The sequence below is a fragment of the Saimiri boliviensis genome, chromosome 17, assembly GCF_048565385.1.
Source record: "Saimiri boliviensis isolate mSaiBol1 chromosome 17, mSaiBol1.pri, whole genome shotgun sequence".
Classification (NCBI taxonomy): Eukaryota; Metazoa; Chordata; class Mammalia; order Primates; family Cebidae; genus Saimiri; species Saimiri boliviensis.
Genome location: NC_133465.1, coordinates 54038800 through 54063096, shown reverse-complemented (window position 1 = coordinate 54063096; position 24297 = coordinate 54038800). Strand labels below are relative to the sequence as shown.

General features: G+C 40.7%; 1 protein-coding gene across 3 annotated transcripts; it reads left to right on the top strand.

Annotated features, from left to right (window-relative positions):
- The first annotated feature begins 72 nt into the window (after positions 1 to 72).
- On the top strand, positions 73 to 24287 carry CCDC47 (coiled-coil domain containing 47). 3 transcript variants are annotated; one of them, XM_003942446.4, is made up of 13 exons: positions 73 to 205; positions 7442 to 7723; positions 9119 to 9226; positions 9740 to 9914; positions 12063 to 12184; positions 12437 to 12502; positions 14405 to 14506; positions 14625 to 14735; positions 16438 to 16523; positions 17876 to 17934; positions 18280 to 18389; positions 18608 to 18775; positions 22590 to 24287. In XM_003942446.4, exons 2-13 carry the CDS (start codon positions 7460 to 7462, stop codon positions 22668 to 22670), a joined length of 1452 nt encoding a protein of 483 aa, XP_003942495.1. In that variant the 5' UTR covers positions 73 to 205; positions 7442 to 7459; the 3' UTR covers positions 22671 to 24287. The 3 variants fall into 3 exon arrangements, with proteins under 3 accessions (XP_003942495.1, XP_074244932.1, XP_074244933.1); XM_074388831.1 differs by lacking the exon at positions 73 to 205 and adding an exon at positions 403 to 1123; XM_074388832.1 differs by lacking the exon at positions 73 to 205 and adding an exon at positions 3339 to 5008.
- Positions 24288 to 24297: the final 10 nt, after the last annotated feature.

Here is a 24297-nt window from a genome sequence, read left to right as displayed (position 1 = left end):
AGTTCCGGCCTAGGGGTGCGGATTATGTAATTTTCCCAGCAGTCCCACCTCGCCTCAGGGGGCGCGGGAGCGGGAGGTCTCGCGCGGTCGCGAGGGCTGCGTCCCGCCCTGCACGCTGCGCGCAGGCGCGGACGAGCCGCTCGCATTCTACGTCACGGACGGCTGGTGCTAAGTGAAGATAGGTGCGGCGTGACTGAGCTATCGGGTATGGCTGTGTCCTGGGGGCATCCGGGGCAGTAAAACCGCGGCGATTGCGGAGGCGGCGGCCAGGCCAAGAGGCAGGCGAGGCGGGGGTGGTGGACGCAGGGGCACTGGGCCGCGTTTTGGCCTCGGCCATAGATAGGGAGCGGGCCAGGACGCGTTCGTCGGCGGGGCCGGGTCAGGCCGAGCTGTGACTCCGAATTGCGTGGCCTGTAGCCTGGTCCGGTTTCTCAGCCAACTCTTAAGTCCGGCCGATGGTGACAGGCATCGGTCCCCGCGCCTTCTCTCCTCTCCGGGCTTAATTTTTAAAAAACTGTTACCCTTTAAAAATCTCTGTTCACCCTAAGGCCCACTTTCTGTTGGTCTTTTATGGGTTGAGATAATTGCAATGGTTTTGAGGGAACTGCCCTACGGAGCTATAAGCAAATGATAGCCAGAAGGGCAGAGTTAGAGGAAACGTACGGAGTGTGCCGCAGGATGACATTAGGATGTATAGATTCTCTCAGGTGGGGAGAAACTAGGCAAGGAAGTTTTAATAGAAGCAACAACCTCTGTGGCCAGTCTCTTCTGGGGGTTTCTAACATGAAACATGTTTTTATCCAACACGTACAAGGAGACAGAGGAAAGACTGCATGATTTCCAGAATACTCGTTCTGGCCGTTGTCAGAAAGGCCTAATCTAAAATGACAACAAGGAATCATGGCCTCACTGAGTCCTCTTTCCTCAAGTCTGGACTCAGTCGCTGAGGAACTATTGGATGAGCTTGCAGAAAATAATCAAACCAGACTTGTTAGTGCTTGTGCTTTCCTTGGTCCTGTGTTGCTTGCTTCAGGAGTCAGCGCTTGGGTAGCCTGGCAAGGACTTGCGCATTTGAGAAATGAGTTGACAGGTGCAGCAGAGACTTCTGAGAGGGAAAGCCAAGGTAAAAATGGCTTGGATCGTTTTAACCTAAATAACCTTGAAGGAGTCCCATTATAGTGCTGAGTTATCTCAGAAGTGTTTCTATGGTGTGAACATTCTAAGTGGAAATTCGATTTGAAATGATCAGATCTTTTGGCAAGCTGTTAATCAAGTTGACTGTTTCAGTGTTAACCTTTAGTTGCTTCTATTTGAAAAAAAATTTTTTTTTTTTTTTTTTTTTTGAGGCGGAGTTTCGCTCTTGTTACCCAGGCTGGAGTGCAATGGCACGATCTTGGCTCACCGCAACCTCCGCCTCCCGGGTTCAGGCAATTCTCCTGCCTCAGCCTCCTGAGTAGCTGGGATTACAGGCACGCGCCACCATGTCCAGCTAATTTTTTGTATTTGTAGTAGAGACGGGGTTTCACCATGTTGACCAGGATGGTCTCGATCTCTTGACCTCGTGATCCACCCGCCTTGGCCTCCCAAAGTGCTGGGATTACAGGCTTGAGCCACCGCGCCCGGCTGAAAAAAAAATTTTAAGAGTAGGATTTGAAAAGGAAAATACTAACTATGAAATCTTTTAACTTAACGGGCGTTCATAACACACGGTACAAGGAAGGTACAGCAACTAATATTTATTGAGCGCCTTCTATGTGCCAGGCAGTGTTTTAAAACTTGGTACATGTCTTCTGTAATACTCTGCAGCCCTAAGAGGCAAGTAGCAAATGGTATCCCTTTTTCATATGTGGAGAACAAGGAATTTTAAGTAGTTAGGCTAAGGTCGTATTGCTGGTAAATGGTAGAGCTGACAGTTTATTTATTTATTTATTTATTTATTTATTTATTTATTTTTGAGACAGAATCTCACTCTGTCACCCAGGCTGGAGTGCAGTGTTGCAATCTCAGCTCACTGCAACCTCCACCTCTCGGGTTCAAGCAGTTCTCCTGCCTCAGCCTCCCAAGTAGCTGGGATTACAGGTGCCTGCCACCATGCCCAGCTAATTTTTGTATTTTTAGTAGAGGTGGGGTTTCACTATGTTGGCCAGGCTGGTCTCAAACTCCTGACCTCAAATGATCCACCCACCTCGGCCTCCCAAAGTGCTGGGATTACAGGCGTGGGCCACCATGCCCAGCCTAGAGCTGACATTTTAAACCATCTAATTCCACCAAAGTATTTGCTCTTTTTCCATATTTCTTCCACTTTTGACCAAATATCACAACATGAGAACTAGAGAGAAAGCCTAGGAAAACTGAGAGAAACTTTAACAGGTAGTAATTTAGAGGACTGATGACCCTTAGGACTAGTAGAAGTGGAAAATATACATTCCAGAGTTTAAAGACATTAATAAAAGATGTTAAAGGAAGCTAGGGGTGTTTAGAGACCCCTCCCAAACCTCTTTGAGGTTGGCATTGACAAGGCAGTATGCCTTCCCTTGATGCTAACCTGAAGGATCAACTAGTGTGGACAAGATGTATAGTCCTCCCTTGATATCTACGGGGGATTAGTTCCAGGACCCATTGAGAATACCAAAATCCAGGGATAGTTAAGTCCTTTATATAAAATGGTGTAGTATTCACATATAACCTACGTACCTCCTCCCATATATTTTAATTATCTCTAGATTACTTATAATACCTAATACAATGTCAATACTGTGTAAATAATTGTTATACTATATTTTTTATTTTTTATTTGTATTTTTTAAATTGTTTCCCCCTCCCCAAATATGTTCAATCAATCTGTGGTTGGTTGAATCCACAGATGTGGAACCCATGGATAGGGCCTACTGTACTATGGGCCTATTCTTTATGGCAATTCTCAAAATCATTTGTACCTTTCAAATTTTATGAACTTTAATCCTAAGAGCATTTAATTTCTTTTTTTTCTTTCTTTCTTTTTTTTTTTTTTTGACAGAGTCTCACTCTGTTGCCCAGGCTGGAGTGCAGTGGCACGATCTTGGCTCACAGCAACTTCCATTTCCCAGGTTCAAATGATTCTCCTGCCTCAGCCCCCTTAGTAGCTGGGATTACAGGCACACGCCACCATGGCCCGGCTAACTTTTGTATTTTTAATAGAAATGGGGTTTCACCATGTTAGCCAGGCTGGTCTTGAGCTCCTGACCTCGTGATCCACCTGCCTCAGCCTTCCAAAGTTCTGGGATTACAGGCATGAGCCACCACACGTGGCGTTCTTTTTTTCCTTTCTTTTTTTTTTTTTTTTTTTTTTGGAGACGGAGTCTCAGCTCTGTCATCCAGGCTGGAGTGCAGTGGTATGATCTTGACTCACTGCAACTACCACCTCCCAAGTTCAAGCAATTTTCCTGCCTCAGCCTCTGAAGTAGCTGGGATTACAGGCGTGCCTGGCTAAATTTTTTTGTATTTTTAGTAGAGATGGGGTTTCACCATGTTGGCCAGACCGGTCTCAAACCCCTGAATTCGGTTTATCTGCTGACATCAGCCACCCAAAGTGCTGGGATTACAGGTATGAGCCACTGCACCAGGCCTTTAGGAGCATTTAATTCCTTGAGTATCTATAGATTGCAAGGTATTGGACAATAACCTTTGATATTAAACTGATTTCTTTAAGAAGTGTCAGTGCTATAAATGAGATTTAGAATATTTGCCTTCTCAGAGCACCTTAAAAAAGTAGTACATACTTCTGTTTGCCATACTCTCATCTCTGTTAGTACTCAACTCCCTGAATTATGGCTTCCATCCTTACCACTTCCCTAAAGTTGCCAGTAATGATTTCATCATGACCTGGCCCCTGAAGGCCTTTCCAGCTTCTTTTATTCCACCTGAATCTACAAAGCCAATGCCCTATCATAACAGACTCCTGAAATATGCTATTTCAGGCCTCCATACCACACCTGTTTCTCAGTCTGCAATGCCTCTTCTCGATTGACAAAAGTATAGTATAGAAAAAAAAAAATTAGGCTGGACACGGTGGCTCATGTCTATAATCCCAGCACTTTGGGAGGCCAAGGCAGGCAGATTACCTGAGGTCAGGAGTTTGAGATCAACCTGGCCAACATTGTAAAGCCCCACTTCTACTAAAACTACAAAAAAATTAGCTGGGCGTGGTAGTGGGCACCTGTAATCCCAGCTACTTAGGAGGCTGAGACGGAAGAATTGCTTGAACCCAGGAAGCGGAGGTTGTAGTGACCTGAGATTACACCACTGTACTCGAACCTGGGCAACAGAGCGAGGAAGACTCTGCCTCAAAAAAAAAAAATAAATAAATATAAAGAAAAATAAAGACAAAATACCGAGAATTCTACCATACAAGCTAACTACTATTTGTATGTAGATGTATGTTTTTGTAAACCAAGCCTGTCCAACCTGACCCAAGACAGCTTTCAATGTGGCCTAACACAAATTCATAAACTTTCTTAAAACATTAATGGATATTTTTTAGCATATTGGCTATCATTAGTGTTAGTGTATTTTATGGGTAGCCCAATACAATTCTTCTAGTGTGACCCAGGGAAACCAAAAGATTGGACACCCCTATTAAAGTTTTTTCTTCTCTTTTTTTCTTTCTTTTTTTTTTGAAATAGAGTTTCACTCTTGCTGCCTAGGCTGGAGTGCAGTGGCGCTGTCTTGGCTCACTGCAACATCCACCTCCTGATTCAAGCGATCCTCAGCCTCAGCCTCCCGAGTAACTGAGACTCCATTCTAACCTCAGGTGGTCTGTGCACCTCGGCCTCCCAAAGTGTTGGGATTACAGGTGTGAGCCATAGCGCCCTGCCAAACCTTTTTTTTCTTTTCTTTTTTTTGAGATGGAGTCTTGCTTTGTCGCCCAGCTCGAGTGCAGTGGCGTGATCTTGGTTCACTGCAACCTCCGCTTCCTGGGTTAAAGTGATTCACCTGCCTTACTCAGCCTCCCAAGTGTCTGGGATTACAGGTGCGTGCTACCACATCCGGCTAATTTTTTATATTTTTAGTAGAGACAGGGTTTAACCATGTTGGCCAGGTTGGTCCCAGACTCCTGACCTCAGGTTATCCACCCGCCTCAGCCTCCAAAAGTGCTGGGATTATAGGCGTTAGCTACTGTGCCCAGCCAAACCTTCTCTTTATGTGCGTTTGCTTCTATAACAATCTGGGTTCCAACTTCATTTGTAGCATTTTGGGTTTTTTCTTTTTCTTTTAGACAGGGTCTCTCTTGCTCTGTTACCCAGGCTGTAGTGCAATGGTGAGATCGTGGCTCACTGCAGCCTCAACTACCTGGGCTTAGGTGATCCTCCCACCGCAACCATCAGGATAGCTGGACTACAGGTGCACACCACCAGACTTGGCTTTTTTTTTTTTTGAGACAATCTCCCGGTGTTTGTCCAGGTGAGAGTGCAGTGGGACACTCCCATATCACTGCAACCTCTGCCTCCCAGGTTCAAGCAATTCTCATATCTCAGCCTCCCAAGTAGCTGGGATTACAGACGCATGGCACCGTGCTGGCTAATTTTTAAAATATTTTTACTTGAGGCTGGGTTTTATCATGTTGTCCAGGCTGGTCTGGATCTGCTGCCCACCTTGGCCTCCCAAAGTGCTGGGATTACAGGAATGAGCAACTAACTGTGAGACTTGGGTAATTAAAAAAATTTTTTTTGTAGAGAGGAAGTCTCACTATGTTGCCCAGGCTGTGTAACTTTTTTTTTTAAATTACTTTGGGGTTTTTCTTTTGTTATTTGTGTTTTGTTTTGAGGCACGGTTTCACTGTCACCCGGGCTGGAGTGCAGTAGCATGATCACAGTTCACTACAGCCTCGATCTCCTGGGCTCAAGCAATCCTCTCACAGAAGCCCCCAGAGTAGCTAGGACTACAGGTACATACCATCACACCCAGCTAATTTTTGTTTTTTGTTTGTTTGTTTGTTTGTAGAGATGGGGTTTTGCCACGTTGCCAAGGCTGGTCTTGAACTCCTGGGCTCAAGCAATCCACCCATTCCAGTCTCCCAAAGTGCTGGGATTACAGGGGAGAGCCACCATCCTGTGTAACAATTTTTAATGGACAACAATAACTTTGTTTTTTGATGCATCCATAGTTTAACCACATAGTTTCAAAATTTCACCATCATAAACAATATTATAGTACATGTCCTTAAAGCCAAATTCCTGTGCAAATTTATGTTCAGTTCAGGAATTGTGCTTTATTTTGGCGTAGTATCTACTGTGGTGATATGCTTAGTGATGGTACATTTAATTACAGTAGGATCATGGTGAAAAGCAGCGAATGCCAAAAGTGTTTTTATATTACTTTGCAATAATTGGTTAGCCTTTGATGATTATTGAATCCTTATATGTAACAAAAGTTGTGTTTTAGAAACATGTTGGTGGTTTTAGGGAGGAAAAGTAGGGAGTAGGGAGAATGTTAAGACAGGGGTACCATTTAGAATAACGTAGTGGCTCTTCAGCAGGTGGGGGTAACTTGGATTGTAGTGGCTGTGGAAGTCAAAGAAGGAAACACCAGGATTTGATGGCTGATAGATTTCAAAGGAAAAAGAAGGCAAACATTAGATATCTTGTTCTTTTCAACAAGCAAGACTAGAAAAAATGTGATTGATATTAATATGCAATTAGAGAAATTCAGATACCTGATGATTTTAATATGACTATAGGGAGGGGTTGGGTCAGCTTCAGAGGAGGCCTGTGAAGTAAGAATGGATTACAGGTGTGAGCTACCACACCTGGCCTGTTTATTCATTTTTACCTCCTCATTTCCTATAGAAAGCTTTTTAATAGGCCCTCAAAAAATGCTTATTAAATACTCTGTGTAAATGGACAGAGTGTTTTAGGAAACTCAACCTAAAGAAATTAAATGACTTGGGCCGGGCCAGTGGCTCCTGCCTTTGTAATCCCAGCACTTTGGGAGGCCGAGGCAGGCCGATCACCCTGAGGTCAGCAGTTCACAACCAACCTGCCCAACATGGTAAAACCCTATCTCTACTAAAAGCACAAAAATTAGCCCAGCATGGTGGCACGTGCCTATAATTCCATCTACTCAGGAGGCTGAGGCAGGAGAATCGCTTGAACCTGGGGGGCGGAGGTTGCAGTGAGCCAACATTGCGCCATTGCATTCCAGCCTGGGCAACAAGAGCAAAACTTCATCTCAAAAAAAAAAATAAATGACTTGATTACTTGTTGAAGATTTTACAGATATCTAGTGCCAGGATCCAGACTAGAACCGAAGCCTCATTTTGTTGTTCTTTATATAATGTGATCTGAATCTAATAGTACTGAATAAGAGAAAAGCAGGAGAGGGTTATAAATTTTTACTATTTCTGAAATCTGATCAGTATGTATAGAATGGCAGTCCATTTTGGGGTTCTCTCTTTTTTTTTAAGCTTCTTTCTCAAGGTGCAATGAAAGTCCTATACATTTTCTGTGTCATCCTTCTGGTGTTTGGGAGTGTCTCTGAAGCCAAGTTTGACGATTTTGAGGATGAGGAGGACATAGTAGAGTATGATGATAATGACTTTGCTGAATTCGAGGATGTCATGGAAGACTCTGTTACTGAATCTCCTCAACGAGTCATAACCACTGAAGATGATGAAGACGAGACCACTGTGGAGTTAGAAGGGCAGGATGAAAACCAAGAAGGAGATTTTGAAGATGTAGATACCCAGGTGAGGCTCTTTTTATTGATTTCTTGGAAAAATTTGTAACTAGCACTTTTCCCAAACATTAAAATTAATCTTCAGGCTCAGAGACCTTTATTGTCTGGAATCTTCATTTTCATTCAGTAGGTAGAGCTCTTCTGAATGTTTTGTCGTAAGTTTCTACCTTTTACATTCATAGAATGAATTTTGTATTATTGAAACCCTGACTGGAAGAGGGGTTGGAGAACAGATACTGTTTGTGGATGAGAATTGTATCATTTAGAGCTTTGCAGTTGGCTGGGCATGGTGGCTCATGCCTGTAATCCCAGCACTTTGGGAGGCCGAAGCAGGCAGATCACCTTAGGTCAGGAGAAATTCATATACCTGATGATTTTGAGATGACTGTTGGCAGGGGTTGGGTCAGCTTGAGAGCAGCCTGCCCAACATGATGAAACCCGTCTCTACTAAAAGTACAAAAGTTAGCTGGGCATGGTGGCGCATGCCTGTAATCCCAGGTACTCGGGAGGTTGAGGCAGAATAATCGCTTGAACCTGGGAGGTGGAGGTTGCAGTGAGCTGAGATCAAGCCACTGTACTTCAGCCTGGGTGACAGAGCAAGACCCTGTCTCCAAGAAAAAAAAAAAAAAAAAAAAAGAACTTTGCAATCAAAAGCATGGGGAGTCATCATTTCGGTGTTTTGGGTGATCCCCAGCTTTATTGAGGTGTAACTGAAAAATAAAAATTGTATATATTTAAGGTGCACAACATTAGTATTTTGGTATACCTATGCATTGTGAAATGCTGACCAGGTGCGGTGGCTCACACCTGTAATCCTAGCACTTTGGGAGGCCAAGTCGGGTGGATCATGAGATCAAGAGATCAAGATCATCCTGACCAACATGGTGAAACCCTGTCCCTACTAAAAATACAAAAATTAGCTGGGCATGGTGGTGTAAGCCTGTAGTCCCAGCTACTCAGGAGGCTGAGGCAGAAGAATCACTTGAATCCAAGAGGTAGAGGTTGCAGTGAGCCCAGATCACACCACTGCACTCCAGCCTAGTGACAGAGCGAGGCTAGAAAAAAAAAAATTGTGAAATGCTTACCACAATCAAGCTAATTAACATAGTTGCCTTCATGTGTATGTGTGTGTTGAGAATATTCAGATCTATTCCCTTAGCAGATTTCAAATCTACATAATACATTATTAACTGTAGTCACCATACTGTACTACATGCTGGTCTCCAGAGCTTTTTCATCTTAAGCTGAAATTTGTACCCAGTCATTTTGTTAAAAACATGTAACATCTGTGTTCTGTGCTTGCTGCTTACACATTCTGTTTTCTTCAACAAATGTTGCCAACAAAATGAGACACAGCTGCTGGTGACATTTGTAGAGGAAAACAGATGATACCTCATTTTTGTAGGAGGGAGATACCGAGAGTGAACCATATGATGATGAAGAATTTGAAGGTTATGAAGACAAACCAGATACTTCTTCTAGCAAAAATAAAGACCCAATAACAATTGTTGATGTAGGTATCCAAGGTTCTGAATTCCCAACTAAACAACCAAATGTCTTGTCATTAATCCTAGAAATATAATTAATGACATATAGTTGGTATTAATGTAATAGTGGGAGCTGGGAAAGAGTTTGACATCAGTTCTTCTGATAAAAATCAACACCTAGAGAAGCAACCCATACTTATCACTCTAGGCCTCCTAGTTTTACTTAAGGAATAAGTAAAATGTATTCCTTGGTGATATATACTACATTGAATTTATTTGGGGGATTAAGGACCAAGTTTAATACAAAGGGCTTTTTAGCTTTTTATCCCATTTCATTGTCCTTGTATTTCCTTCAAGAATCTTTGATAAACCTGGCCTAGAAAGGTAAACTGGGCCTATTTTTCAAAGTATAACCATGTTCAATAACAGATTTCTGAAGTATCCCTTCTGTTTATGGATTTTCTCATTCTTTCTCCCATGAGTTAGACTCCATTCTTCAGTCTCAGCCAACATTTAAAGAAATGATTCTGCTTCTTTAGGTTCCTGCACACCTCCAGAACAGCTGGGAGAGTTATTATCTAGAAATTTTGATGGTGACTGGTCTGCTCGCTTATATCATGAATTACATCATTGGGAAGAATAAAAACAGTCGCCTTGCACAGGCCTGGTTTAACACTCATAGGGAGCTTTTGGAGAGCAACTTTACTTTAGTGGGTAAGTGAGGTCAATGTCAGTCCACCTTCTTGCTTGAAAATATCTGGTAAAGATGATGTATTACCGCTAGTATAAGCATCTAACTGATTTCGTGGAATACCAAAGAGGGTACGTTGTTTTTTTCTATCAAGGATTCCCCACTTGTTTTTTTTATTTTTTATTTTCACTTTTTTGAGGCAAAGTCTCAATATGTTACCCAGGCTTATGTGTGGTGGTATGATTATGGTTCATTGCAGCCTCAACCTCCCAGGTTCAAGAGTAGAAAGGACTACAGGCACATGCTACCATACCCAGCTAATTTTTGTATTTTTTGTAGAAACAGAGTTTTACCATATTGCCCAGGCTGGTCTCGAACCCCTGGGCTCAAGCAATCTGCCTGCCTTGGCCTCCCAAATTGCTGGGATTACAGGCATGAGCTACTACACTCAGCTTTAAGGATCCTGTTTTTTGGCCAGGTGCAATGGCTCATGCCTCTAATTCCAGTGCTTTGGAAGGTCAAGGTGGGAGGATTATCAGGAGCCAGAAGTTTAAGACAAGTCTGGGCAACACAAACTCTAAAAATGTTAAGATACGATAAGATAAGCAGGGCACGGTGGTGTGCTTCTGTGGTCCCACCTACTCAGGAGGCTGAGGTGGGAGGATTGAGCTAAGGAATTCGAGGCTGCGGTGAGCCAGGATTATGCTACTACACTCCAACCTGGGTGACAAAATGAGACCCTGTCTCTAAAAAGGAATATATCGTATTTAATAATTTTCTCATTAGCAGTAAAATTGCTAAACAGCTTCTAATTAGAATAATGTAATGTTTTCAAAACAAGTTGAGAAAATTCTGATGGAAACCAAGAAAGTGTGACATTTTAGATAGCTTGATAGATCCTTTCAGTTCATCCTTTAGAAATTGAAAGTTCCTCAAAATTCCCTCAGAGTCTGGACACTTGAGTTTTGGATCCACTGCTGAAATATACACTGAAGGACTTCAAGAAACCTCTGCAGTTTTGCAATGTAGGGAATGAGGTGGACTAACCTCACATTCATCTGTTTGGCATTTTAGCACCTTATTTCTCTTTAATAGTAAGCATGTACCCACCTGCTCTGCAACACACTAATGTTTATATATTATGCTAGATACTTTGCATGCAGTGTTTCTTATTTACTTTTTGGAACAACACTGTCAGTTGGATATAGTTGCTATTTTCCTAAGGAGGAAACTAAGGGCAGAAATGTTAAAACTTAAGTTATTAAATTGCGACTGAGATATCAGAACCTATCTACCAATTTCCAAAGTCCACCCTGTCTCCACTATATCATAGTACTTCAGAGTATGTTTTGACCAGGAAATTTGAAAAAAAGAAAAAATAATAATCCTCCATATTATTTGGCTCCTTCTGCTTCCTTTTGCTTTTTTTCATTTGGTGTATCAGTCTGTTTTCCCTTGTGAGGTTGAGCAATTTATTTTGTATACTTAATGAATTAAATGAAGAGAGAAAGTATTGGAATTTGAGCTTTTTTCTAGATCTAAAATACAACTCTTAATACCATTGATAAGACCCAGTTATCATTTTGCATTGGAAAAGAATACTTGGTTAACGTTAATTCACAGGAGACACAGTGAAGAATTGTTGAGTAGTTTATATTAATGTTATTTTTTATTCACTCCATAGGAGGTTTTTTTTTAACTTTTGGCAGAGATATTTAAACTGATTTTTTCCCATTTTGTGTGTACTCTGACAGACTTAAAATCCAAGCTGATCATCATTAAACTAAGTACATGTTTCTTCTTATAGAGAATAGTTTTAGTAGTAAAAAGAACAGTGCTAATCTATTTTAGTCCTTGTCCAAACAGAGTTCTGTAGGACAGCAAAGTATTGCTACCCTAAAGCTATGATCATTTTGAGATGGAGTCTCGCTCTGTCACCCAGGCTGGAGTGCAATGGCACGATCTCGGCTCACTGCAGCCTCTGCCTGCCAGGTTCAAACAATTCTCCTGGCTCAGCCTCCTGATTAGCTGGGACTACAGGTGCGAGCCACTGTGCCTGGCTAATTTTTTTTTTTTTTCCCTCAAAGTGCTGGGATTACAGGTATGAGCCACTGTGCCCAGCCAGGCCTGGGCATTTTCTGTTGAGTCACATTAAGTTGTTTTACCCCTAGGGGATGATGGAACTAACAAGGAAGCCACAAGCACGGGAAAGTTGAACCAGGAGAACGAGCACATCTATAACCTGTGGTGTTCTGGTCGAGTATGCTGTGAGGGCATGCTTATCCAACTTAGGGTAAGTAGGAAACTTCTTGTACAACATATATCTTCATTTAATTTTGTCCAGCTGTGATTCCCAGCCTCCTCAATTCAACATCTTATCCCTTCATGTTTGACTTAAAATGAGGTCTAAAAGTGATATTTGTACTAATTGGCAAATGTGTCGTAAAGTATATTTGACAAAGCATTTGATTCTCCTGCCAAGGCCCTTTCTATATACCAAATAGGAGTTGCAGTTGGATTAACTGGCTTCTTTCATTTTTTTCAGTTCCTCAAGAGACAAGACTTATTGAATGTACTGGCCCGAATGATGAGGCCATTGAGTGATCAAGTGGTGTGTATTCTTCCTGCTGGTTTTCTGTGTACAGACTGAATTATTTCTTTTTGTTTTGTTTTTTGTGTTTCGAAATGGAGTCTTACTCTGTTTCTCAGGCTAGAGTGCAGTAGTGCAATCTTGACTGACTATAACTTCTGCCTCCCATGTTCAAGCAATTCTCCTGCCTCAGCCTTCCAAGTAGCTGGGATTACAGGTGCCCGCCACCACGCCTGACTAATTTTTGTACTTTTAGTAGGGACTAAAAATACACTCTGGTCTTGAACTCCTGACTCAAGTGATCCACCCGCCTCGGCAGATAAACTCAGGTGTGACTGGGTGCAGTGGCTCACACCTGTAATCCTATTACTTTGGGAGGCCAAGGCAGGCAGATCACAAGGTCAGGAGTTTGAGACCAGCTGGTCAGCATGGTGAAACCTCATCTCTACTAAAAATACAAAAATTAGCTGGGCATGGTGGTGCACACCTGTAATCCCAGCTATTCAGGAAGCTGAGGTAGGAGAATCGCTTGACCCCAGGAGGCAGAAGTTGTAGTGAGCTGAGATTGCTCCATCCTGGGCAACAGAGTGAGACTCTGTCTCAAAAAAATAAAGGAATAAACTCAGGTGTGATTAAAAGGGGTTCAGTATAAGGAGTGAAAAATAGCCTTGTAATTCAGGAAATTCTAAGAGTTTTAGGAGTTCTATGCTACTCCTAAAAACGTGGGATAAAACCATATATATTTCAATGTATTCCACATTATTCTATGTATATGATTTTGCTTCTTTAGGTTCCTATTATTTGTTATTTTTTGACTTGAGTGAAGCTGTATTCATGTTCTATTGCTGCGTAACAAATTACCCAAATTTAGCAGCTTAAAACAACACATTTATTATGTCACAGTTTCTGAAGATCAGAAGTGCAGCATGGGTTGAGTGGGTTCTCTAGGGTTTTAACAAGCTGAAATCAAGATGTCATTCAGGCTAGAGTTCTCTGAAGCTTAGAGTCCTCAAGGTCATTCAGGTTGTTGGCAGAATTCAGTTCCTTGTGAGGGTTGGTTTCCTCTTTTCCTTTTTTTTTTTCTTTTGCAATTTTTTTGTGACAGGGTCTTGTTCTATCACCTAGCATGCAGTGCATGATCATCACTTACTACAGCCTCCACCTCCTGGGGCTCAGTCGATCCTCCTGCCTCAGTCTCTTGAGTAGCTGGGACTACAGGCATTCCCCACCATGCCTGGCTAATTTTTCTTCTTCTTCTTTTTTTTTTTTTTTGTAGAGATGAGGTCCCATTATATGTTGCTTAGGCTGGTCTTGTACTCCTGGGCTCAAGCAGTCTTCTCGCTTTTGCCTCCCAAAGTACTAGGATTACAGGTGTGAGCCACCATGCCTGGCCTTTTTTTTTCTTTATTACAGATCAGGTCTGGTCTCAAACTGCTAGCATCAAGCAGTCCTCCTGCCTCAGCCTCCCAGGTAGCTAGGCTTAAAGGCACGAACTACTGTAGTCCCTATTTTCTTGCTACCTGTCAACTAGGACCCACTCAGTTCCTAAGGTCCTTAGGCCCTTACCATAAGCACCCTTGGTCCTTACCATTTGTTCCCCAACCCCCAACATTCCCATAAGCCCTTTCATATTTTGACTTTCTTCTTCAAGTAGGGCTATAGTCCCTTTTAAGGACTTGCTTGATTAGGTTGGGTATATCCAAGATAACATCCCTTTTGGTTAATTCCAAGTTAGCTGATTAGGGACCTTCTGCCATAAAACAGCCTGATTATGGGGGTAAATATTCTATCGTATTTGCAAATCCCAATCATTTAAAGAGAGAATATATACACCAGTGGGGAGGGAATCTTAAGGGTCATTTAGAAATCTGCCTATCGCAAAACCTAACAGGTGAATTTTGTTGTTTTTTACATTTTTTAAAGCAAATAAAAGTAACTATGAATGATGAAGACATGGATACCTACGTATTTGCTGTTGGCACACGGAAAGCCTTGGTGCGGCTACAGAAAGAGATGCAGGATTTGGTATGCCAAGTTGCTCCAACTCAAATATATATAGAACTGTGTCTCTTTAGCACACAGATGTTCAGCTTCATTGCATAATAAAAGGTCATGTCTTACTTTCAAATACTTCTTCCTCCAGAGTGAGTTTTGTAGTGATAAACCTAAGTCTGGAGCAAAGTATGGACTGCCAGACTCTTTGGCCATCCTGTCAGAGATGGGAGAAGTCACAGACGGGATGATGGATACAAAGGTAAATGCAACAGAAGACATGCATTTGCCAGGCCTTGGCATTTACAGGACACTAGTCTCATTGTACAAGTTCATCATTTTATGGCAATGTACCAGTTATACTTTATTTTCCCATACCAATATTAAAATATCTTCTTTAGGCAATAAATTAGCTTGTCAAAAGGACAATTTGATGAGTCAGTTTATCTAAATCAAGAGCAAATTGTTCCTGGGAATGCTAATGACTTTCAGTTTTTTTTGAAAAGGGAGTATAGCTTTTAATCTTTTTTATCATGTCATTTAGTTTAGTTTTTTTTTTTGTTGTTTGTTTTGTTTTTTTTTGAGCTCCAGTTTGTGTGGGAGAAGAGGGATTTGTAGAGAGCCCTCATCGTTTGTTTTTAAAAAGATGGGGTCTTGAGATGTTGCCCAGGCTGGAGTGCAGTGGCTATTCATATGTGTGATCAGAACTCACTGCAGCATCAAACTTCTGGGTTCAAGTGATCCTCCTGCCTCAGCAAGAGCCCACTATTGTGCCTGGCTGAGAGATCCATTTTTTTCTCTTGGTTATGTAATAGTAACAGATCTTAGTGTCATAAGAATATAGGATAACTCAGAGATATAAATGTAAGTTTAAGGTGACATGTTTATAAAGAATCCCCTGAAATTATTTTAGTTATTATCTTTATGTTTTCATTCTTGTTTCGAACATTATTTTGAGAAATATTTTCAGCTGCTCAATAAGAAACTTAATCGTTGTTATGACTAAAAAGGAATACTACATTTTTTTTTTTTTTTTTCCAGTAGGGGTGGGGTTTTGCCATGTTGGCCAGGCTGGTCTGGAACTCCTGGCCTCAAGTCATTCACTCACCTTGGCCTCCCAAAGTGCTTGGATTACAGGAATGAGCCACTGTGCCCAGGGCCTGGAATACTGCTTTCATTCTAAAGAGATTCCTTATCTTACTGAAATTTAATTTAAAAAAACTTTAGTCTTGGCTGTGCACTGTGGTCATGCTTGTAATCTCAGCACTTTGGGAGGTAGAAGCAAGAGGATCACTGGAGTCCAGGGGTTCAGGACCAGCCTGGGCAACATAGCAAGACCCAATCTCTACAATAAAAAACTAGCCAGGTGTGGTGGTGTGTGCCTTTAGTCCCAGCCACTCAGCAGGCTGAGGCAGGAAGATCACTTGACCCCAGGAGGTTAAGGCTGTGGTGAGCTATGATTACACCACTGAACTCCGGCCTTGGCAAGAGAGCGAGACCTTGTCTCAAACATAAGTTTACATGCTTTAATGAATGACATTGTATAAAAGTAAGGAGGATTGAAGGGTGAATTTCTTTCTTTCTTTTTCTTTTTGGAGATAGAGTCTTGCTCTGTCACCCAGGCTGGAGTGCAGTGTCGTGATCTCAGCTCACTTCAACCTCCACCTCCCAGATTCAAACGCTTCTCTTGCCTCAGCCTCTTGGATAGCTGGGATTACGGGTGCATGCCACCACACCCAGCTAATTTTTTTTTGTAGTTTTAGTAGAGACAGGATTTCACTATGTTGGCTAGGCTGATCCTGAATTCTCAAAACTCCTTGCCTCAAGTGATCTGATTGCCTCCCAAAGTGCTGGGATTACTGGCATGAGCCACTGCACCCAGACTCAAAGAGTGAATATCTTTATGAAAAAAAGGGAAATGCATTAAATACTGCTTTTAAGAAATATTATTTTCTTTTTTTCAGATGGTTCACTTTCTAACACACTATGCTGACAAGATTGAATCTGTTCATTTTTCAGACCAGTTCTCTGGTCCAAAAATTATGCAAGAGTACGTATAAGATAAAATTACTGAAATTAATTTTCCTCACTAGCTTTCTGTATTGAAACACTTGTAAGGTGCTTCTGCAATATCCCTTACCAAATGTGTGAAGGAAGTTGGTGACAGGCCTCCTCCCTTTGCTTTGACTGCATGCATCAGGAGAGGTCATTGAAAACCTATGGGAGAGAAATGAGCCTCCCCTATCCCAGTTTGCATGCTTCCCTTCATGTTTGCACCACTCACTCAGTGAGGTGGACAGGAATCTTACAGAATGGCTGGTACTAACAAAATGCAGTTGGTATTTTTTTTTTTTTACTTTATAGCTTAGGTTCTTTTTTTATGATAATAATTTGTGTGGGATGTTTGACTTATGTCTGATTGCAAATCTGTGTGTTTGATAATAAACGGCCTTTTCTGGCTTCCCTCTTTGAATAATTAGTTGATTGTATCCTTTCCTAGCGTATTGTCAGATGCCCACAATGCCCATAGGTTTTCTAGCTTTATAGTAATACTGTTCAGAAGTACATATTCAGGATTTAGATTTGTTCTTTGAATTCACAGCCTGTCTCAGGAGAGCATATTTATTTACATTTATTCTCAGTTTGAAACTGGTTCTGACCTAAATTTTTAGTTAAAGCCTACCCTCTGATAGGCTGTGGAGTTGAGCACAATTCGAACCAATCTGGATTTTAGTTGTATACTAAGATTACTCAGGTCCTTATGCCTCTAGATAGTGCTGCATCATCCTTGTCTTGCTCAACTCAGTGACGCTGAAGACAGTATTTCACATTGTAGCTTTCATCAAGCCTTTTGTATATGGGAGGGAAGGCCATTGATAGTCAAAGAATTGATACAGGCAGAAATTACAAAGGAATCCTCAATGACAGAAATAAATTATATATGCTGTAGTAGATTATCCCTAAATTTATTCTGAGCCTAACTCAAAGAGAAGATAAGATGCTTTGTTGCAGGAAGATAGCATAGGAGTTAGAAATTAAACATAAAAAATCCATCAAAATAAACAAAAATGTTATTTAAAATATGGGCCTTATACTTAAATATAGGCTCATTTCTGGCTCCCCAGGTGAGATGGAATATACCCTGCCTGGAGGGAACATCACTGGAGGTGTTCAAGTATAGGATAAAGATCACTTGAAAATGCATCCATCAGATAGACGAGTGGACCAGATGACCTGTAAAGCTCCTTCGGGCTCTGAGATTATATTTGACTTGGGGATGCCAAGCCAAATACTGTGCTGATTATGTGCAGGTATCTGTTCATCTAAGTGAATTGGGTGACTTGTGTGCATGGAAAACATCTTTCTTGTATTTCCTCTTAATTGCCTTTTCTTTTATGACAGGGAAGGTCAGCCTTTAAAGCTGCCTGACACTAAGAGGACACTATTGTTTACATTTAATGGTAAGTACTCTGGGTCCTTTCTGGGTTCTTAGTCACTTTGTCTGAGATGACCTTAAGGAGAATATTATTTCCTCCTAAATGATAGCTTTAAAATTACGTCAAAACTGTGCTTTAAAATTACGTCAAAACTGTAACCCTGTGCTTGCTTGCTGATTTCCAGATTTCTTCAAGAAGAAATTACCTTTTATATATTTTAATTTATATTTTCTCTGCTGCATTTTAACTGCCTATGAAACTTAGAGAAATGAGTCTAAGTTTAAAAAAAAAAAAAAAAAAAAGAGTTGGGTGACCCGGAAATATTAATGCTACCATTAACTCAGTAGGAAAAATGGCTTTGTTTTCTAGTGCCTGGCTCAGGTAACACTTACCCAAAGGATATGGAGGCACTGCTACCCCTGATGAACATGGTGATTTATTCTATTGATAAAGCCAAAAAGTTCCGACTCAACAGAGAAGTAAGACCCAACGCCTATATTTTTAAATTGGCACCTTTTTTTGTTTTCTTCCCAAGGGCGGAGGGGAGGGCAGCTATCAATTATTTCAGTGACTGAATCTTTGCTAGTTGATCTAGAAGTGTCAAATGGGAGTAGTTTTATGAAAGAATACTAAATGGGATTTTGCTGCTATTGGCTAGAAGTGGATTTCTTATAAAACACTTTGTTTCTTGGGGAAGGGCAAACAAAAAGCAGATAAGAACCGTGCCCGAGTAGAGGAGAACTTCTTGAAGCTTACACATGTGCAAAGACAGGAAGCTGCACAGTCTCGGCGGGAGGAGAAAAAAAGAGCAGAGAAGGAGCGAATCATGAACGAGGAAGATCCTGAGAAACAGCGCAGGCTAGAGGTTAGACACACTTGTCTTATCACTGGGGTAAAATTACGATTTGTAAGGATGCCTGCTGTGTTCTGTTGGTTATTACGGTAATAATCTTCATAGGCTAAATGTTTAGCATTTTCTCAACATTTGGGACATTGTGTCAATTGGTAACACTATAAAGAAGAATAAGTAATCCTTCCTTTTCAAACCATGCTACATTGAGTCTGTGAACCTGAAAAATTATTATTATCCTGTTCCCCCAGCACAATTTCATTTTGAAAATTCCATTATCAGTTTTCAAGCCAAATACTTTCGTAGAAAGAAATTAGAAATTTTAGTAGAAGGCAGCACATATGCCCTATTATCTAAATAAACTTAGTAAAATTTAAAATCTGAATATAGAATTAGAGATTTCTAATATTTTTGTTTGTATTTTTGTTTTCTGTTTTTTACCTAACTAGAATCTCAAACTCAAAAGCTTTTTTTGAGTATGTTATATTTGAAAGCTCAGTATGTTCTGATATGTTTCTGAAATAAGATGCCATAGTCCAGCTCTAAAATTTTAAACCTTGTAAATGTTGGTCAAAAAAAAGAACAAAGGCCAAGTGCAGTGGCTCACACTTGTAATCCCAACACTTTAGGAGGCTAAGGCAAGCAGATTGTTTGAACCCATGACTCCAAATAAGCCTGGGCAACATCACGAGGTCTCATCTCTACTAGAAAAAAAAATTAGCTGTGCATAGTGGTGCACACCTGTAGTCCCAGCTACTTGGGAGACTAAGGTGGAAGGATTACTTGAACCTGGGAGAGTCAGGTTGTAGTAAGCTATGATCACACCACTGCACTGTAGCCTTGGCAGCCAAAAAAAAAAAAAAAAAAAAAAAAGCCAGAGGGAGAGAACAAAGTTCTGGAAGATGTGAATTTTAATGAGAATAATATTGAGATAATTGAAGAATATTCTTAGGAGCAAAGGGGTCATGCGTCCAAGAAAATGTGAGCTGCTGTGCAGCCCTGTATTGGCAGCAGTGTCAATGCTGTTGAGTGAACTGCCTAGGATACCTCAGGCCTGTCATCATCTTAACCCTCTTATTATTTTTTGTTTGTTTGTTTTATTTGGCTTGATTTAGTGATAGGTATTTTCCCTCAAAAATGTAGCTCTGAGTTTATGCAGTCTTCTTTATAAATAAATGTGGCTTTTTAATGTGTACATGTGAAGAATCTACATAGGATTCATTAATAGGTAATGCCTTTCATTTTTCTATTAAAAAGGAGATTCTCCGTTTCTTTCTAAGGTTTGAAACTATAATGAGTTAAAGGAAGAGCGGGCCTCTAACTTAACCTGAGTCAGATTGTAAGCATCTTGTAAATGTAAATCATTTAATTTTTTAAAACTACCATTTTATAGTATCTGGTCTGGGTACCTTATAATAAGATCTGGAGAATGCAATAAAACAACCCACCCAACCTCCTCTACTAGTATATGAAAGTTCCTTTTTTTCCTTTTAATTTGTTTTTATTTTTATTTTTGAGATAGGGTTCTGCTCTGTTGCCCAGGCTGGAGTGCAGTGGCACAATCGTAGCTCACTGCAGCTTCGAACTCCGGGACTTAAGCCATCCTCCCATCTTGGCCTCCCAATGTGCTGTGACTACAGGTGTCAGCCACTGTGCCCAGCCTGAGAGCTCCTCTTTACTCACATCTTTTCAAAAACTGGTTGTCATTTTTTTTTCTGACTCTGGTAGTGGGGAAATGGTATCCCATTTGTTTTGTATTTTTTGAATTATTATTAAAGTTGAACATATATTGACTTAGCACATATGCCTCTTAAATGTGTTAGCATAAATATATTTCTCTCTCTCTTTTTTTTGAGACAAATTCATGCTGTCACCCAGACTGGAGTGCAGTGGCACAGTCTTGGCTCACTGCAACCTCTGCCTCCCGGGTTCAAGTGACTCTTACATCGGAGCCTCCCAAGTAGCTGAGATTACAAGTGCCTGTCACCATGCCGGCTAATTTTTGTGTTTTTCGTAGAGGCAAAGTTTCACCACCATAGGCAGACTGATCTCAAACTCCTGACCTCTGAAGTAGTCTACCCAACTAAGCCTCCCAAACTGTAGACGAGGTTTCACCACATTGGCCAGGCTAGTCTCGAACACCTGACCTCTCAAGTGACCCACCAGCCTCAGCCACCACGCCCAGCCAGTATTTCTTATTCATGATACATGTGTGTGTAATATGTAATGTGGGAGATAGGGATGGGCAGTGCTGGGGAAAGAATGAATGTGGTGGAGGTAGGGGTTGGGACAATGAGAAGAGGACATTGGCATTGAACCCGGGAGGTGGAGGTTGCAGTGAGCTGGGATCACGCCATTGCACTCCAGCCTGGGCAACAAGAGCGAAACTCTGAAAAACAGGACAGGCCAGGCACGGTGGCTCATGCCTGTAATCCTAACACTTTGGAAGGCAGAGGCTGGTGGATCACTTGAGGTCAGGAGTTCAAGACCAGCCTGGCCAATATGGTGAAACCCCATCTCTACTAAAAATACAAAGATTAGCTGGGCGTGGTAGCATGCACCTGTAATCCCATCTACTGAGGAGGCTGAGGTAGGAGAATCGCCCTGGGCAACAGAACAAGACCTGGCCAGGTGTGATGGCTCATGCCTGTAATCCCAGCACTTTGGGAGGCCAAGGTGAGCAGATCTCCTGAGATCAGGAGTTCGAGAGCAGCCTGGCCAATGTGGTTAAAACCCCATCTCTACTAAAAATAACAAAAATTAGCTGGGTGTGGTGGCTTGTGCCTATAATCCCAGCTACAAGGGAGGCTGAGGCAGGAGAATTGCTTAAACTTGGGAGGCAGAGGCCGCAATGACCTGAGATTGTACCACTGCACTCCAGTTTGGGTGACAAAGCAAGACCCTATCTCAAAAAAAAAAAAAAAAAAAAAGACAGCAGTTCCCAAACCAGGAATTTATAAATCACCCTTTGAAACCTAATTTATTGCACTATGAAGAACTGTATATGCTTTGTGCTGCTTCTTCCTTATTTTCTCTATTCTGTACCAGTTAAGGAATCTATTTCTGAGGACATTTCTACCCCAGTACTCAAAAAATATAAAGTTTGAGATTATAGCTGAAATAAGCTTTAATCAGGTGTGACCACTAGTGGCCAACAGTAAAGTTGTACTTTAACTTGATCTCTAAGGCTTCTCTTCATCCACATAATAACAACCTGAACCTTCTTCCTCTTCTATATAACTTCCTGATTCCTAAATAAAAATATAATGAATTTGATAATTTTTGTCAAATTTATTTTATCATATTTGATAAATATGAAAATGTCCCATATTGAACATTATGAATTTAAGTATTGTGTGCAGGTATGCTGTCTGTGCTATTAAGAAGAAATTTGCAATGAATAACCTGATGGAGCAAGATTCTTAAAGTGTATTGACTTAAAGTACAGTGTGTCTTTTGGCAGTTGTATATTTATGATATGCCATCATGAATGGTACAGTGAGCATTGGGTTAAGTGTTTCCTGGTAACAGAAAAAATTAAACCAGAATAATGAAGCCTGCTTAATTGTAGTAGTTTCTTTCTAAACTGAGATTTTAATTTCCCTTTGCTTCATTTGAAGTTGATGTAATTTTCATTTACCAATATAGGTATTGGCAATTATTTTTATAACTATCTTCTAGAATGTTAACTTATGGTGCAAGCCTAAGTTTTTGAATAATACTATATGCAGTATTCTAGTTTGGATTTTTTTTTAAACATATGTTTAGAGCTTAATTTGAATTCTCTCTCATCCCCGCTCCCTTTCTCTTTCTATTACCCCTTCGGTAGGAAGCTGCGTTGAGGCGTGAGCAAAAGAAGCTGGAAAAGAAGCAAATGAAAATGAAACAAATCAAAGTGAAAGCCATGTAAAGTCATCCCAGAGGTTTGAGTTGTGATGCCACCTGTAACTTCTGAATTCACAGAAAACATGAAAAACACCAGTCCATTTCCCAACCTGAAATTTCAGACGCTCTTGGGCAACTGAGAAATTCTTATTTTATCGTCTACTCTGTTTGGGGTTTGGAGTTTTACAGAGGTTGTAGATACCTTGAAAGGGCTCTGTTTCAAGAATTTTTTTCAGATAATCAAATTATTTTGATTATTTTATAAAAGGAATGAAATCTGTGTAGGTTTTAAATATTTTAAAAATTATAATATGAATCATCAGTGCTTTTGGTACTTCAGTGTTTGAAGAAATACCATGAAATTTACAGGTAGATAACCAGATTGTTGCTTTTTGTTTAAACCAAGCAGTTGAAATGGCTATAAAGACTGGCTTTTAAACCAGTATTCCACAAATAATGATTGGAATTGCACAATAAACATTGCTTGATGTTTTCTTGTATGTCTACATTAAACTTGAGAAAAAGTAAAAATTAGAACACAGTATGTGGTAATGAAATTTCAGGGACCCAGAACATAATGTAGTATATGTTTTGAGGTGGGAGATGCTGATAACAGAATTAGTAGGAAGTCTGTAGGCATTAGGATACTGACATGGACGTTGGAAAAGTCTAGGGACAGGAGCACCAGTTTTTCCTTAACCTGATAGCACGAACCAATGACAACATGAATGCTGTATTTTAAGTGGTTATATGTTTATTTTCTTGAGTAACAAATGCATGAAAAATTAATGCTTCACCTAGGTAAGATCACTGATATATGTGAAGTCACAAGTGGTTTTCCTTCTTGGTTGCTACAGCCTGGTGGATGTTCATGGAGAAGCTGTGTTCTCTGTGTTACGGCTGTGTACCTTTGCTTCTCCCTTTGCTTTTGTCTTTTCCATAGTTCAGGCTGGGTATGTTCTTTCAAAGAAATGACCATAAATATGTGTAAGTATACTTTTGAAAATGAGCTTTCCTAGCTATTGAGAGTTCTTTCCGCCCTTGAGGAAGCAACTCTTGGAGGAGAGGCCCACGTATCTGCACGAGCACTTAGCTTGTTCAGATTGCTGCATTTTATAAATGCTTCCTACTAAGAAAGCATTTTTTAGGTCATTGCTTGTACCAGGTAATTTTTGCCGGGGATGGGTAAGGGTTGGGTTTTCTGGTGGGAGCGGGGTGGGGGGTATTTTTTGTTGACGCTTTAGTGCAGGCCTGTTCCAAGGCAATAACAACAAGTTGCTGTGAAAACAGCATGTGCTACTGCCTTTGTAACTGCATGAAAACTTTTCACATGGGTTTTTCTCTAGGTTAATACAGAAATATGTAAACTGAGAGATGCAAATGTAGTATTTTTAACAGTTCATGAAGTTATTAAAATAACAAAAATAACATAAAACTTAATATTATATAATTGTAGAATTAGCCTTGTTTTACAAACCTTTAAAATACATTTTAGAAATCAAAGTTGATAGTCTTGTTATCTCTTGAGTAAGAAAAACTTTCCTAAAGTCCCACACATTTGGACCATGGCAGCTAATTTTGTAATTTAAGCATTCATATGAACTACCTGTGGACATATATTAAACTCATTGACAAAATCTCACAGTGCCGCC

Bases quoted from the DNA above. Each gene is read 5' to 3' on its own strand.
- CCDC47 (XM_003942446.4), top strand. From the start codon at position 7,460: ATGAAAGTCCTATACATTTTCTGTGTCATCCTTCTGGTGTTTGGGAGT. The intron at 9,915-12,062 runs GTAAGTGAGGTC...TTTTACCCCTAG, and splicing joins GAGCAACTTTACTTTAGTGG to GGGATGATGGAACTAACAAG. The intron at 17,935-18,279 runs GTAAGTACTCTG...TTTGTTTTCTAG, and splicing joins ACTATTGTTTACATTTAATG to TGCCTGGCTCAGGTAACACT.